This window comes from Ovis canadensis, chromosome 7 (assembly GCF_042477335.2).
Source record: "Ovis canadensis isolate MfBH-ARS-UI-01 breed Bighorn chromosome 7, ARS-UI_OviCan_v2, whole genome shotgun sequence".
In the NCBI taxonomy this organism is placed as follows: Eukaryota; Metazoa; Chordata; class Mammalia; order Artiodactyla; family Bovidae; genus Ovis; species Ovis canadensis.
This window is the reverse complement of record NC_091251.1, coordinates 62104851-62120286: the sequence shown is the minus strand read 5'-3', so window position 1 is coordinate 62120286 and position 15436 is coordinate 62104851. Positions and strand designations below refer to the sequence as shown.

At 48.7% G+C, this 15436-nt stretch overlaps 1 protein-coding gene across 5 annotated transcripts in view; it reads left to right on the top strand.

Annotated features, from left to right (window-relative positions):
- LIPC (lipase C, hepatic type) overlaps positions 1–15436 on the top strand; it is a 187510-nt gene that overhangs the window by 158419 nt on the left and 13655 nt on the right. For all 5 annotated transcript variants that reach the window (XM_069596386.1, XM_069596389.1, XM_069596388.1 and 2 more), the window contains 4 exons: positions 3570–3752; positions 4526–4643; positions 7314–7547; positions 10383–10628. In XM_069596386.1, coding sequence (XP_069452487.1) covers positions 3570–3752; positions 4526–4643; positions 7314–7547; positions 10383–10628 — 781 coding nt within the window. The remainder of the gene's footprint in view (positions 1–3569; positions 3753–4525; positions 4644–7313; positions 7548–10382; positions 10629–15436) is intronic.

Here is a 15436-nt window from a genome sequence, read left to right as displayed (position 1 = left end):
AAAAAAAAGTCAAAAAGTAGGATTGTTTAAAAACAGCTATATTGAGGTATTATTTGAAACCATACAATTCATCCACTGGCTTTTGGTATACAAGTGTGTTTTTTTAGGTTAGCTTCCCAGAAGCATCTTTGAAATGCTTCCAATTACATCCATTGGCCATACCTAGATGGAAAGGTGGCTGAGATATGTATCCTCTTAGAGAAAGTGTAGCTTTTCAGTGATGCTAAAATTCTATTACTGTAGAAGAAGGGGGAAAAGAATATGTGGGCAATGATTGAAGTCAAACAAATGTTTCCGAGAAGAAATTCTGCCTAACTGGTTTCTAGGCCACCCACAATTTGAAGCTTGGTTCACACTGTGAAACCTGCAGAGATTTGGGGTCTATTTCATGACTTGAAAACCTTTCCCTACCATCTCTTTGAAAACTACTCTTGAGATCCCCAGCCATCCTACCTTAGAGGGAAAAATGAGCCCATCTGCCCACCACCAGTCTTTCAACATGTATTCACTCATACCCTCCACACGAAAAAAACAGACCCCACACCTGGCCTCCTGGGGTAGTGCAAAACACATGATGCCATGTGGGTGTAGCCACAAGGTGGGGTGTCTGCTATTGCCATCCCAGAAAAGCACAGGGGCTCTTGTAGGCTGCCAGCACCTTCCTCCTGGAAAATCCCATGGACAGAGGAGCCTGTTAGGCTGCAGTCCATGGGGTCGCTAGGAGTCGGACACGACTGAGCGACTTCACTTTCACTTTTCACTTTCATGCATTGGAGAAGGAAATGGCAACCCACTCCACTGTTCTTGCCTAGAGAATCCCAGGGACAGGGGAGCCTGGTGGGCTGCTGTCTATGGGGTTGCACAGAGTCGGACACGACTGAAGCAACTTAGCAGCAGCAGCATCCTAGGGCTTCCTAGGTGGCGCTAGTGGTAAAGAACCCACCTGCCAACGCAGGAGACATAAGAAACGTGGGTTCAATTCCTGGGTCAGGAAGATCCCCTGGAGGAGGGTATGGCAACCCACTCCAGTATTCTTGCCTGGAGAATCCCATGGACGGAGGAGCCTGGTGGGCTACAGTCCATTGGGTCACAGAGAGTCTGACATGACTGAAGTGATTTAGCACACAAGCACGCATCCTAGGGGAAAAGGGCAGGGATTCCACCACAGCACAGGGATGGCAGTGAGGGTGGTAAAGGCTGGCCTGCCCCTAGAAAAGAGACCTAATACAGATGCCCTGTAGGAACTCGGCCCTTTACATTAGTCGTCAGCTCACTTAACCCTCACACCTCCCTACATGACCACTTGAGTTAGTCTCACCGCTTAGATGAGGAAACTACAGCCCAGAGGGGTCAAGCAGCAACCATGGGCACACAGCCCTCAGTGGACAGAAATCCAGAACCAAAACCCTCATGCTCCAAAGCCCACAAACCTTTGTCACGGATGGACTTGACAGTGGCCCCATCACACTGCAACCTGCTCACAGCAACCTCTCTCCAGCTGAGCCAGGAGCTCCATCCCTATTCCCTTAAGGAAAGCATGGAATTGGAGCCAGAGGGTAGCACCCTGAGATGAAACCCATCTTAAAGGGAACTGAAGATCAGACGTGGAGGGAATTCACTGACAGTCCAGTGGTTAGGACTCGGCGCTTTCACTGTGATGGCCCAGGTTCAATCCCTGGTCAGGGAACTAAGATCTCCCAAGCCATGTGGTCCAGCCAAACAAAAAAGATCAGGCATGGAAAGCTTTCCCATGGGAACAGAGTAGATGAGGGGGGATTGGAAGGCGAGCCATTGTAAGGGAAGAACATGCCATCTTTCCTGTTGTAAGGGACCTTCCCTTACAAGAGAAGAAAAGAAAAGAAACTAGGAAGGAGGGAAAACAGGCAGAGCAAAGCTTTGGACAGAACAGAGCTATGGACTTGATGTCTGACTTGAGGTGGGAACTTGAGTTGAGAGCCTCAAAGTAAGGCAGGTTGCACACAGCAGAACAGGCACTCCCCCTCTGACCCTGCCCCTACCACCACGCTCCCCACCTCCCCCTCACCTCTGCTTTCAGCTCCTCCCACAGGCCATGTGATTTCTCTCCTTTAGGCCTTAACACAGGCTGTGCCTTCTGCCAAGTGTGCCCTTTGTCTTATCTTCTGCTGGACAGGATCCATACTGTTGAATATATTAGGTGCTCTAAAAATCTTTGTTAACTGTATTAATGGCTGACTAAATATTTTGTTCACAGACGTGAAGACAGCAGGGTCCTCTCACTGTGATCCTTTTACCAGAATGAGTTCTCTGTTTTCAAAATCTTGTGCAAACTGAAGTACATCTACTGTTGCTGGTAACAGTAATACCAACAACAGCTGTTGTAACCGCCATGCACTGAGTCCTCACTGTGTTCCGGGCACTGTTCTAGGTGCTCTATGTCTATCCATTCATCTCATCTTCACAACAATCCTGGAAGGAGGACACTATTATTATCCCCGTTTTCCCAACAAGGAAACGGGGCTACTGACCAGTTATATAACTTGCCCAAGGTCACCCTGCTAGTAACTAGGAGAGTCTAGCTTTGAACCCAAGATGCTACGTCCACATAGAAGGTCCTAGGTGGACATTTATTAAATTAAAGCATCTTACTCATGAGCCAGACCATCAGTACTGCTGTCCAGCTTCACTCCTGTCCTCATATCTTCGATTACACCTGACTCTTCCCCTCTTCCCAGATAGATCGCACTGCCCTTTGGAGACTGTGCACCTGTGCACATGATTTCCTCTACCTGGAATCCCCTAGACACCCCCTCTGCCCCCAACCACCTCCATACTTACCTGCCCACCTGATTCTCCCCTGTGAATTCCTATTTATCCTTCAAGACCCAACACAAACATCTTTGCTCTGTGAACCCTCAGGCGTGTCCTGCAAACTGGCTCTCAACCAGGTACATGCACAGAATGATTCTCCAGAATCAATCAACTTGATCGTTATGATTTCCTACTATGTTCCAGCTCATGGTGCTAGTCCCTCCAGAGCAAGCAGAACACGGTGGGTGGGGACAGAGTAAGTGATTGAGGTGTGACTCAGAGTGGCAGCTGCACAGGCCTCCCAGAGGAGGTAGCATGGGAGCTGACCCTCAAAGGACAGGCCATCTTTCAGACCCCATCTACAAAGACTTACATCATTTTAAGGCTTGGAAAGTCCTAAAATAGAGAGTGCTAAGACAATGGTTCTCGTTTGAGGGATGGGACATTTGGAATGTCCAGAGACATTTCTGGTTTTCACAGCTTGAGGTTTGGGGGGGGGGGAGGTGGTGATGGGGTGCTGCTGGTATCTCGTGGGTGGAGGCAGAGATGCTGCTCAATGTCCTACTGTGCATAGGACAGCCCCCACAACAAAGAAATATCTGGTACCAAATGACAGCAGTGCTGAGAAGCCCCAAGTTAAGCCCTTTCTCTTGGAGAGAAAGACTCAGAATGAACCCAGAGTTGGAGAAGGGAAGAGATGGGCAAGAAAAAAGAGCAGCTTATCCAGGGTTCCCTCCTCTTTCCCCGAGAGGCTGATGATACTGTGGGCCCACCCTCAGGTGGACGGCATACTGGAAGACTGGGTCTGGGAGATGGTAGCCGCACTGAAGTCTCAGCTGGCCCAGTCAGTGAACGTGGGGCTGGCAGAATGGGTCACCCTGGCTCACAACCACTACACCACTGCCGTCCGCAACACTCGCCTCGTTGGCCAGGAGATCGCAGCTCTTCTCCAGTGGCTCCAGGTGAGACCTGCCCCGACCTCTCTTCTCTCCTCTCCCTTCCCCTCCCTTCCTCCAAGACTGAGTGAATTAGGCTGGTCTCCTACAGCAGCCAAGACAGGATGCCACTTCCACTAAGCTCACAGGAATAGGAAGGCACAAGAAAGAGACCAGACCCCAGGGCTCTCTCGGATGCCTCCTTGAAGCCCTGTCTTGTAGAATCATCTATTCCTATTACGCTCACCTCCTTGTACGTGCTAGGGTATCTAAACACACCTTGTAAACTATAAAACTCCCATATGCATGGGTGAGATCACTCCTGCAAGGAATTTATGTCCAGGTAAAGGCATGCAGGGGGCTTCCTTAGTAGCTCAGTGGTAAATAACCCACCTGCAATGTAGGAGACACAGGTTCCATCCCTGGGTCAGAAAGATCCCCTGGAGAAAGAAATGGCAACCCACTCCAGTATTCTTGCCTAGAGAATCCCATGGACAGAGGAGCCTGGCGGGCTACAGTCCATGCAGTCTCAGAGAGTCAGACACAACTGAGCGACTCAACAGCAACAACAAAGATGGGCAGACAAGAGGTAGCATCACCAGGCAGGGGCCCAGGCTAGCTGAGCCTGAGCAGAAGCAGGACGGAGTCAGCAAGATGAGAAAACAGTTTGGATCCTGAGTAGGAATTAAGCATCTCACTTGTGGTACAAAGAACAGAGAGCCAGAGCAGGCTGGACCCACGAAAGGCTTTTATCCAGGCAGCTCTCCCCCTCCTGCAACCATCTCACCACTGTCTTCCAGGAATCTGTTCAATTTTCTCCAAGCCATGTTCATCTAATTGGGTACAGCCTGGGTGCACATGTCTCAGGATTCGCTGGCAGTTACATGAGCAGAAAGCACAAGATTGGAAGAATTACAGGTAACCATGCCTGATAACTAACAACTATAATCTCCACGACTGCACGGGGGCGTAGAGCAGGGACCTGCTTTTCCAACAGGCTCATAATTAACACACCCCCGGCTTCCTTCGAGCTGTATTAGAGTTCACAGGAGGACTTGTAGCACTATTTATTTCAAACATGACCGCTGTCATAGACTGCTGTTCCCCGAGAATTTAGAGCAAATCACCGCCTTTCCTCAAACAAATGCCTCTCACAGTCATGCCAAATAGGACCTAAAAGGTACACTTTTGTAATAGGAAAGAGTTTATTTTCCAACCTATAGTTTTAAAATCCCAATGTGAATTAAGAATGACAGCTATAATAATATCGTATACTAATGCATATACATGGACTCTAGAAAAGTGGTACTGATGAAGCTATTTGCAGGGCAGGAGGAGAGGCGCAGACATGGAGAATGGACAGACTTGTGGACACAGCGGGGAGAGGAAGGGTGGGGGGAACTGAGAGGTAGCACTGACATGCACACACTACCGCGCATGAAACAGAGAGCTAGCGGGAAGCTGCTGTAGAGCACAGTGACCTCAGCTGGGCGCTCCGTGTTGACCTAGAGGGGTGGGGTGGAGGGTGGGAGGGAGTCTTAAGAGGGAGGGGATACATGTGTACACATAGCCGATTCACTTCATTGTACAACAGAAACCAACACAACATTGTAAAGCAATTATCCTCCAACTAAAAATAAATTTAGAAAAAAAAGGAGCGACAGCCTTACATTTCCTGTGACAGCCACGTTTGTACCTCTGTTTCCACTTTAATGAAACACGTGGATCCTACGCTGGGGCCCATCTGGATTGGGGGAGGGATCCCAGCACCAAAAACCCCCAGCTCTATGCCAGCTTGGAAATACCCTGAGATACCTAGGAAGAGCTGATGACGCACAAGAAGGCCTTTCCTAGCAGGCTGCCCAGACACCCACCTCATCCTCCCCACCCATACTCACCCATCCCTGCTCTGACCCAGAGTCACGTTCAGAAGAACAGGCCTGATGAGATGACTCCTCAGCCCAGTCTCGGAGGCCCACTGATTCCTACAGGGTGAAACTTCCGAGGCCTAGACAAGGCCCTTCCCAGTGTAGTGTCCCCAAGGCTCTCCAACATCTCCTCACCCTGCTCCCTTCTTGTGGCTCCAGACTTTCACGACACTAAATTTTTCTCCACTCTACTACAAACATGCCATGGCCTCTTGCTCCTTTGGGCCTCTGCAATCACTACTCCCTTTGCCTAGAATACCAAACCTTAGTCTACCTGCCAAATGCCTACTCATCCTTCAAGACCCAGCAGCCTAAAATAATATTTCACAATTTAAAACAGTCTGAACAAAACTTCAGATGAACAGAGTTGCTGTGACCTTTTATTTTATCAAGAACGAACACTTTTGGCAACTGCTATCTACTGTGACCATTCCTTCATAAAAGAAAAGATTTATTTTAGCATTGAGAAAAGATAAGGATGATGGCGGACATTTAAATGAAGCCAGTCTGTCATGATGAGAATTTATTTTCCTTTTTTTTTTTCATCTCATTGGTGACTGGGGAGGCCTGATCATGGATCAATACGTGGTGCCCTCCATGATTTAACCCTCAAGAGGCTGGGAGTGAACAGATGTCCCATAAGATCTTATCACAGAAGGGCAGTGAGGCCCTTCACAGACAAACCAGGCCTAGAAGGATAAGTCAGAACTGCAGAGAGGCAGCACTGGACCCAGGACCCTCTTCACGCTGGCTGGTGTCACAGGCCACATCAGGCATTATTAGCCAGGCCCACACACATCAGAAGTGACAGGACAGCTAACTACTCTGCTGTCATCTCATAGTCAGCCTGATGAAGAAAGAAATATAAACCACAGCCTTCACGTGTAACTACCGGTGAGGGTCGGAGAGCAAGGACTGTCATGACCCCATGTCAATTCCTTCATCCCCACCGAGGATAGAAGCCAGGCCTGATACAGGTCAACAAAGGGTCCTCCAGAAAAGGTAAAGGAAGAAAGATAGACAAAACTCCTTGAGTGCATAAATACTCGCCAACTATAGTCTGCCAGAGACTGCCACTTGTCTCATGCAAACATATCTGTCACTTAAGGACAGAGCTGTGAGCAATCCTATTTGCTCATGACATTTTCCCCAGAGAACAGTAGTGTCCCAAGGCTGTTCTGAACATTCCAATGAGATGACATTAGTGTACAGAGAAAGCCAGCTTGTTTAGGAAAATTATTGACAACAAGCAGGCAAATAAATTCTTCCTTTGATGGGTAGGTTAGAACTACTTACAATAACACAGTGGTTTTTTGTATGCAAACAGATGCTCTCGAAAGTAGCTTGAAAGGTACTTAAAACTGATTTGCTTAAATAAATCAAGCATTCCCTTATAACCTCATTTCTACCACTGGATATTTCCTGCAAACCTCTTTTCCCCATAGATAATAACCAGCCTGTGTCCGATTTTAAGCACCATGAATTACTTTAATGTTACTGCAAAAAAGTCATGGCAAGATTTTCTAGAGAAAGATTATGCCCTAGGATTTTCCTCTTCCTGCTAGCTCATGAATGTGCAATAACATCAGAAAGCTAAAAAGAGCCTTTCTCCCTGCCTCCTCTTGCTCCAATTTGATCCTTCCCGTTGCTTTCCTCTTAGGGCTGGATGCTGCAGGCCCTTTGTTTGAAAAAGCCTCCCTCAGTGACCGGCTTTCACCAGATGACGCCAATTTTGTGGACGCCATTCACACCTTTACCTGGGAGCACATGGGCCTGAGTGTGGGCATCAAACAGCCCATAGCACACTATGACTTCTACCCCAATGGGGGTTCCTACCAGCCTGGATGCCACTTCCTAGAGCTCTACAAACATTTCGCCAAGCATGGCTTAAATGGTGAGAAAGAGACATTAGCCTATGATGGCTTACACTCCCCACAGTTGGTGTGGCCTCTGGATCCAGGGGAATCCAATCTGTGAGATTTGGGGAAGAGTTTGGCAAGGATGGGGCTCAAAGTGAATGGTCACCTAGTCCATGCACAGAGAGGGCTTGTGTGAGTGGGAAAGGGTGCTGTTTCCCAGGCAAGACCTTCCTCTTCACAGACAGTGGTTGCTGAAGCTCAGACACGGAGGATGAGCTGAGGGCACATCCAGGAATTCCCACTTCTCATCTCCTCTCACCATACCCAGCCAAGTCTCTCCTGGGGTATCAGCCCTTCTGAAAATTGAGCCCTGCTGCCTGTGGTCATTCCTCTTTCTCCAGAAGCTTCCTCATTCAGGGGGAGCCTCTATTCTGGCCCCATGCTAATCCACTTAATAGATCATGGCTTCTTGGTCTCCCAAGTATGAGGTTTAATCAGCTGACCCCACGGGACATTCATTACTGAGATTCTTCTATTTCAAAGTTCAGCTCTAAATAGGTCCTTGTGACTTCCTTGGGACTTTGTCTCAGTGCAGAAAATGACTGTGGCATTATCTGGGTTGTGTTTTCCCCCTTCTCTCTCAAACCCTAAAACCAAAACATTGACATGAACCTTGATAACAGGCCCTGGATTAAAGAACAAAAATGTGAGCAAAAACCATACATTTCATAAGCATTCCAAGTTTCTCTTTATTATAAAATAATATCCTGATTAAGACCTGCCAACTCACTCTAAGCCAACTGGAGACCCCCAGCCCACCCCTACTTACCACCTTCTCCCAATCATTTGAAAACTGAGCTGAGCACACACTATCTTGTGTTTCCTTATCCACCTTCATGTCTCCTGTATCAGAATGACCTTCACATTCGACATTATCTCATCTTGGCTGGACTCCCAGCCTTTCACCAGCCTGAGAACTTTCTGGGAATTTCCCCTTATCATTCCTTAACATCTCTCTCCGATCACTGCCCTCTAATCACCAGCAGTCCCTGGTGATCAGCCAGCTCTCTTCCCAGATCCACACCCTCCCTAAGGTCAACACAGACCCCTAGATGCTGTTCATTAACTGATCACCTGGTGAATGCCTCTGCCCAATTACTACCATTTTCTATTTTGTGCTAAACTTCAGAATGATGGGACCAAGTATATTTATTTAGCTTGCCCACCTTAGGGTGGTTTTTCTCCATTTCCTTTACCCTTATGTTTGAAAGTGACCCCATTCTGGGGTGAATGTGTTGACGTGGTCAGTTGATAACTGCTTTACCATCCTCACCACCTCCTGGCTAGGTGAGCTTGCATGAGTTAGAGACTGTCTTTGAAACTCAGTTTTCTCACTTGTAAGAGCTGCCTTGAGGAGCTGTGGTGAATATTCAGGGAAGGTACTCAGTAGTACCTGCCTCATAGTGAGTGCTCAACAAATAGAGCCGCTTGTGACCAGGAATGGAGATGACTAATCCTGGGGAAAATTATTTGGCTAAGCTACCTGGGGTCCACTTTCACAGGAAGTTCTTGTCATACCTTGCGGTGGTTCAACACTCCTAGAGAACACTAAAGATTAAGATTTGGAGATCCCCAAACAACCTCCCCTCCCCCAAAAAGGTCAAAATCCTTAGTATAGAAACCTCCTAAACTTGTTTTGGCTTAGGTCCATTCAGACCTGGTCACTGGAGCACGTCCTTCTCGAAGCAAATCCCCATGCTGGTCGTCTAGGTCAGTTACATTGAGCAGGCTATGGCTGCTCTGGGACATGGTCAGGGAGGCCTCAGCTCTCACAAGACCAGTAGTCAAGTCCCAAGAGTGCTTGGGCATTGGCTTAGCCAGCTTTATTAAGAAAAGAGGCATTCCAGGGACTTCCCTAGAAGTCGAGTGGTTAAGACTCCCCGCTTCCGCTGCAGGGAGAGTGAGTTCCATCCCTGGTCCAGGAACTAAGACCCCCACATGCTGTGGGGCAACTGAGCCTGTGCACCACACTGCTGAAGAAACCAACACACCCTACATCCTGTGCTCCACAGTAAGAGAAGCCACCACAATGAGACGCCTGTGCACCACAAAGAGAAAGTAGACCCTGCTCTCTGAAACCAGAGAAAGGCTGTGTGCAGCAACAAAGATCCAGCACAGCCAAAAATAAAATAATTGTTTTAATTAAATAAATAAAAAGAGGCATTCCACACAAGCCTGTTCTGCCAACTCACCCTTACAGCATCAGCAGTTGTGCATTTTTAACTGTTTGAGACTAAAATATTTCCAAAATGAATTACAATTTATTTCCAGAAGAATTGCTTAAAGAGAACTTTCCTGGTAGCTCAGATGGTGAAGAAGCTGTCTGCAACGCAGGAGACCTGGGTTGGATCAATGGGTCAGGAAGATCTCCTGGAGGAGGGAACGGCAACCCAGTCCAGTATTCTTGCCTGGAGAATTCCATGGACAGAGAAGCCTGGCGGGCTACAGTCCATGGGGTCCCAAAGGGTCAGGCATGACTGGGCGATTCACACACACATACACACACACTGGCTTAAAGAACTCAGTATTTTCTTAGTGACTCAGGGCTCCTATTAAAACACCTACCATAACATACAGAGTGCCCTCAGCAGCCCTTCAGAGCCTGGGATTATGCCCCTACAGTAAGTGCCTGCAAAGGGTCTACTTTTTGTGTAGTTTTCCGACAGCTATGCCACCCACTGTAGTCAGTGGGCTGACCTCTGACCTCAGCGCTCCCGTCCTCCTTCCTGAGATGGTGCTACCCTGCACTGAGAAGCAAGGTGATCTTCCAGATTAAGAGATGATAACGTCCTTCTTGCCCTGTGTTCCAGCCATCACCCAGACCGTCAAATGTGCCCACGAGCGGTCAGTGCACCTCTTCATCGACTCCTTGCTGCACGCTGACATGCAGAGCACGGCCTACCTGTGCAGGGACATGGACAGCTTCAGCCAAGGCCTGTGTCTGAGCTGCAAGAAGGGTCGTTGCAACACGCTGGGCTACCACACCCGCCAGGAGTGGCAAAGCAAGAAGAGCAAGAGCCTCTTCCTGGTGACTCGAGCCCAGTCCCCGTTCAAAGGTGAGTGCAAGGGAGCCTTCACAAGGGCAGAATGCAGCCGCTTGTCTGAAGGTTCACAAGTTCTCCGGAGTCTTTTCCTGGAGCTTACTGCTGGATCTGCTGTTTGCACAGATTCCAGACCGGGATGATGACACATGCCTCTCTCTTTCCCCAAGAATGTGGCCTCCTCGCTGACAAGTGCTAGAGGAGAAAGCCTGATACTTTCTGGAACAGTCCTTTGGTTGGCTGCTCTCTTCATCCATTTTCATGGTCCCCTAGCATTGTTGCAGGAAGTGGGACCCCTTCCAGGACCAGAGAGTGGTCTCTTTTCTAACACTCAGAAATGAATTGTCCGAGCTGATAAAGCAAGAGACTTTATTGGGAAGGGGCACCCGGGCAGAGAGCAAGAGAGTAAGGGAACCCAGGAGGACTGCTCTTCCATGTGGCTCGACACCTCAGGTTTAAAGGTGACGGGATTAGCTTCCAGGTTCTCTGGCCAATCATTCTGACTCAGGGTCCTTCCTGGTGGCACACGCATCGCTCAGCCAAAATGGATTTCAGCAAGGAAGATTCTGGAATGTGGTAGGACACAGGGTGTCTCCTTTTGACCTTTCCAGAACTCCTCCAGGTGGTGGTAGCTTGTTAGTTCCACATTCGTTACCAGGACCTCCTTGCAAGTGATTACTATGGTGCTTGACCAGGATGGGCGGTTTCAGTCAGTGTGCTTCCGCTAACAGAAAGTTAGATCCGGAAGGCCTGGATCACCAGGTTTCATTGTACAGGGCCTTGGAAGCTTCTCCAAACCCAGACTAGAACCCAGTGCTTTCATCTCTCCTCATGGCTTCCAGGAAAAACCTGGGCTCCAGACTACATTTGTGGTTCCCCATTTCTTCCTAAATTTTAATCAGCTTATCTTACAAGAGATTATTGTCTTATTGAGGCCCTCCCTAGAAGAAGTTCTGCTTCTCAGCCTCAGGGGAGAAAGTGAGCCCCTTCTGCTTGCCGGGTTGAACTGGAGGTCAGAAAAAGGGCTGTGGCCATGATTTGGGCTGAAGCCAGCAGAGAAATACTTCACTGAAACCTAAATCCTCCTGGAGGGAACAAGCGGACATCTGTTGCCATTAACATTTCTGCCTAATCCTTAAAACAGCTCAGGAGTGATTTAGCATCTTACTGTTCACAGCACTGGCTCACGGCCCTGGGAGGAGCCCAGTGCCATTTGATTGTTACTCTGCATTTATCTGTAGCTACAGAAGGTGAAAGGCCTCAGCACTGCTTTGCATTTGCACAGCGTTTTACACAAAAACATTTGGTGCAGCCACAGACTCCTCATGGTGCCCACAACAGCCAGGCGAGGTCCACAGGTTCGGTTAGCCTGGAAGGAGGCTTAGAACCCAGGTCCCTCTGACTCCCAGGCTGGCATTCCTTTCATTACCACACTCCCAAGTTCAAGCTCCCACGCACAGGATTCTTTTGTTTATCTGAACTTTTGCTCTCCAGCCAGATTGCCCTTCTGTGCCGCCCAGGAATGACAGAAATCCGTTTGAGCAGCGAATAGCTTCTGAGAGCAGAAGAATGAGGGCAGGATCTTTCTTGCCTGAGGGGCAGAGGGTCCCTTCAGCTGTCCTTCCTGGAGGGGTGGAGGAGCCTGAGGCACCTGGAGCAGGTGAGGGAATTTGGAAGGCCTCCTGATTCAGGGAGATCCCCCGATCCAGGCTGCCAATTAGACACTCATTTCAGTTAACCAGCTCCTCTTTCAAATGGCAGTGCAGCCTGGAGTGATTAAGCCTCTCTGATAATCACATTTCACTGGATCTACTCTAATCCTGGAATGTTAGCATTTCAAGAAACTGTTCAATTCCACATTTCCCAGACAAGGAAACAAAGGCCCAGATAAGAGAAAATCATTTGCCCAGGGACACAAGAGGAACTCTTAGCAGAGCCAGCAGTTAGACCCAGGCCATCCCCTGGAGGAGGCTATGGCAACCCACTGCAGTATTCTTGCCTGGAAAATCCCAAGGACAGAGGATCCTGGTGGGCTACAGTCCATGGGGTTGCAAAGAGTTAGACAAGACTGAGCAACTGAGCACTCCCAACAATTAGTCGAGTGGTTTTTATCTCAGTAACCTGCCCATGGTCTGTCTATGGCGTTGAGGGAAGGAGGAGAGGTGGGGAAGGGTCTTGCTTTCTCCTTGAGATCAGCTGGAAAGAGACAGGGTCATTTTTCACTTTCCTGGGCAGGTCTGTGCATCTGACGTGAGGGACTGGGTCCTGCTGGAGGACTTCTACTGGGGGCATGGAGATAGGGTCGGGAGGTGAGAGAGTCAAGAGAAGGAAGAGGGGAGGGAAGAGTAGCTGCCACAAGCTGGGCTGAGTTTTTCCCTTGCCAAGGAGTCAGATGCCTGATCACCACACACGGCTGGTATGAACTCAAAGGAACCCTTTTCTTATGAAGGAGAACCAAGGAATCGCCTTAGGGCAGCACTATCCCACACAGCAGTTGCCAAAACCACTGTGCCAGGCCTTCACTCCTTCTTCAAGCATAATATGAGCCAGGGTCAGCAGAGGCCCTCCTTCAGGGGGGCTCAGGGGAGACCAACCCTCTCCTACGCTCTGTGCACAGGGGCTATCTATCCCAAGAAGACAGAAGAGGAGTCCCCTGGAGGCAGCACTTGAGTCTTCCTCATCAGCTGCTCATCTTGCTCCAGGGATATCCAGGGAAAATACGGAGTTGGGACTGTGAGATAAGACTGCCTGAACCAAACCCCCAGCACCAACGAGATTCCAGGGATGAGCTGCAGCCTGCACCACACCCTCCCCTCCCCTGGGCCCTCCAAATTCTCCCCAGATCCACCTCAGCCCTTCCAGCCCTAATCTGCTCAGCCTAATTTCACTTGCTGGCAGGGAGCAGAGCCCCTCGGCCACATCAGGTACCCTGGGTACAGCTGGAAATTATGCCCAGATGAGACTCCCACCCATGTGAAAGCTGCTGCTCCTGGGGTGCCGCAGCTTGTATATTGCTTCTACTCGTACACGCTTAGTCGTGTCCAACTCTGTGCGACCCCATGGTCTGTAGCCCACCAGGCTCCTCTGTCCAGGGGATTTCTCGGGCAAGAATATTGGGACGGGTTGCCATTTCCTACTCCAGGGGCTCTCTTCCAGACCCAGGGATTGAACCCATGTCTCCTGCATCGACAGGTGGGTTCTTTACCACTGTGCCACCTGGGAAGCCCTCTATAATGTACACTAGCCATATGTGGCTACTTAAATCACTTAAAATCAAACCCTTGAAGCCTCAGTCATACTAGCCGCCTTTCAAATGCTCAACTGTGTGGCTGCCATATCAGAGAGTACAAAAATAGACCATTTCCATCATCTAGAAAGTTCTATTGATAGTGCTGACATCAAGTCTTTAATCTAGGCCCCATAACTGCTCCCCTCCTCAGCCACCATGCCATGATCATTGTGACTTGGGCTCCCAAAGTCTATTTCAATGACCACCTCCAGCCTTTGATGAGTACTTATAGATTCATAAAGGAACAAACTGGCCCATCCCTGGTTACCGAGCATCCACAAGCCACATTTTTCAAGAACATCTAATTGTACTATATATTTCAGTGCAGGGTCTGGCTGGGCAAGATAAACATCGCCTCCTGATTGTAGTTGCAGAAAGGATGACTAACTTGGTCTTCATTCCTCTGGCTCCCAAGATATTTTGACAAAACCATCAAAGGATCTATTTTCTACAACCATACGCCAGAATTCGGGTAAACATGGAAGAGGACAGCAGGAACAGAAAAAGAACTGGAAAACAGTCGTTGAGGAAAACGAGGCAATTTATCGCCCACTTCCAAACTCACCCTCTTGGAAGGAAATTTTGCTAGTTTGGGAGCTTTTTTTTTTTTAAAGAGAAGGAGAAGGGAAACAAACCTGTATGTAGTCCTGCTAGCAAGCACCTTATCTAATTTAATCCCCACAGCGACTGGAGGTGGTAACGGGTGGAAGAGAAGGAAGCAGCACTCAGGGGAGCTTACTAGGTGCAGGCACTACGCTGGATGTGTTGCATAAATTATTTCATTTATTATTTAATCCTCACAACAACCTACAGAGAGAGACGGAGATGGAAGTGGGGAGACTGATGTTGCCTAATTTTCCAACGGATAAATTGAGATTCAGTGAGGCTAAATCACCTCCCCAAAGTCACCCAGCTTATAAGGAGCAAATGTTATGTTGAAAACTTGTACCCTGGTGCTGAATCGAATCTCAGACAGAGTTTTGGGTGAAGTCGAAAAGAAGAACTTTATTGCTTTGCCAGGCAAAGGGGGCCACAGCTGGCTAATGCCCTCAAAACTGTGTGTCCAAACTGGGGCAAGATAGTGAGAAGTTTTATAGTAATTGTTCAAAAGGGGTATGATCCGCTAGTGGACATTCTTCTTCTGGGTTGCTGGTGAGGTAAGTGGGAGTCAGCATCATCAACCAGTTGCTCTGGGGTCTACATGCTGTGGGCAGCATACCATTGTTATAACTTCTTCCACCTGGGGTGGGTTTCCAGTATCTGCAAAATGGGTAAAGGATACTGTGGTGTATATCCCCTGATGTGGAAACAGGACCTTGCCCCCAAGGCCGCACTATTGTTTCTCCTGACCGTTAGTTTCTCCATGGTCTCGAATCCCCTCCCTCCCCTAATTAGCAACTGCTTGAATCTGCCCGTTGGAACTCAGGGAAGTTCATGGAGGCTGAATGAAGGCTGTTTCCTATAATCAAAGAAATGGGGGACACAGAAAGACCTTGTGCCCAGGAGCCCCACAGGGCCCTGCATAGTATCAAAC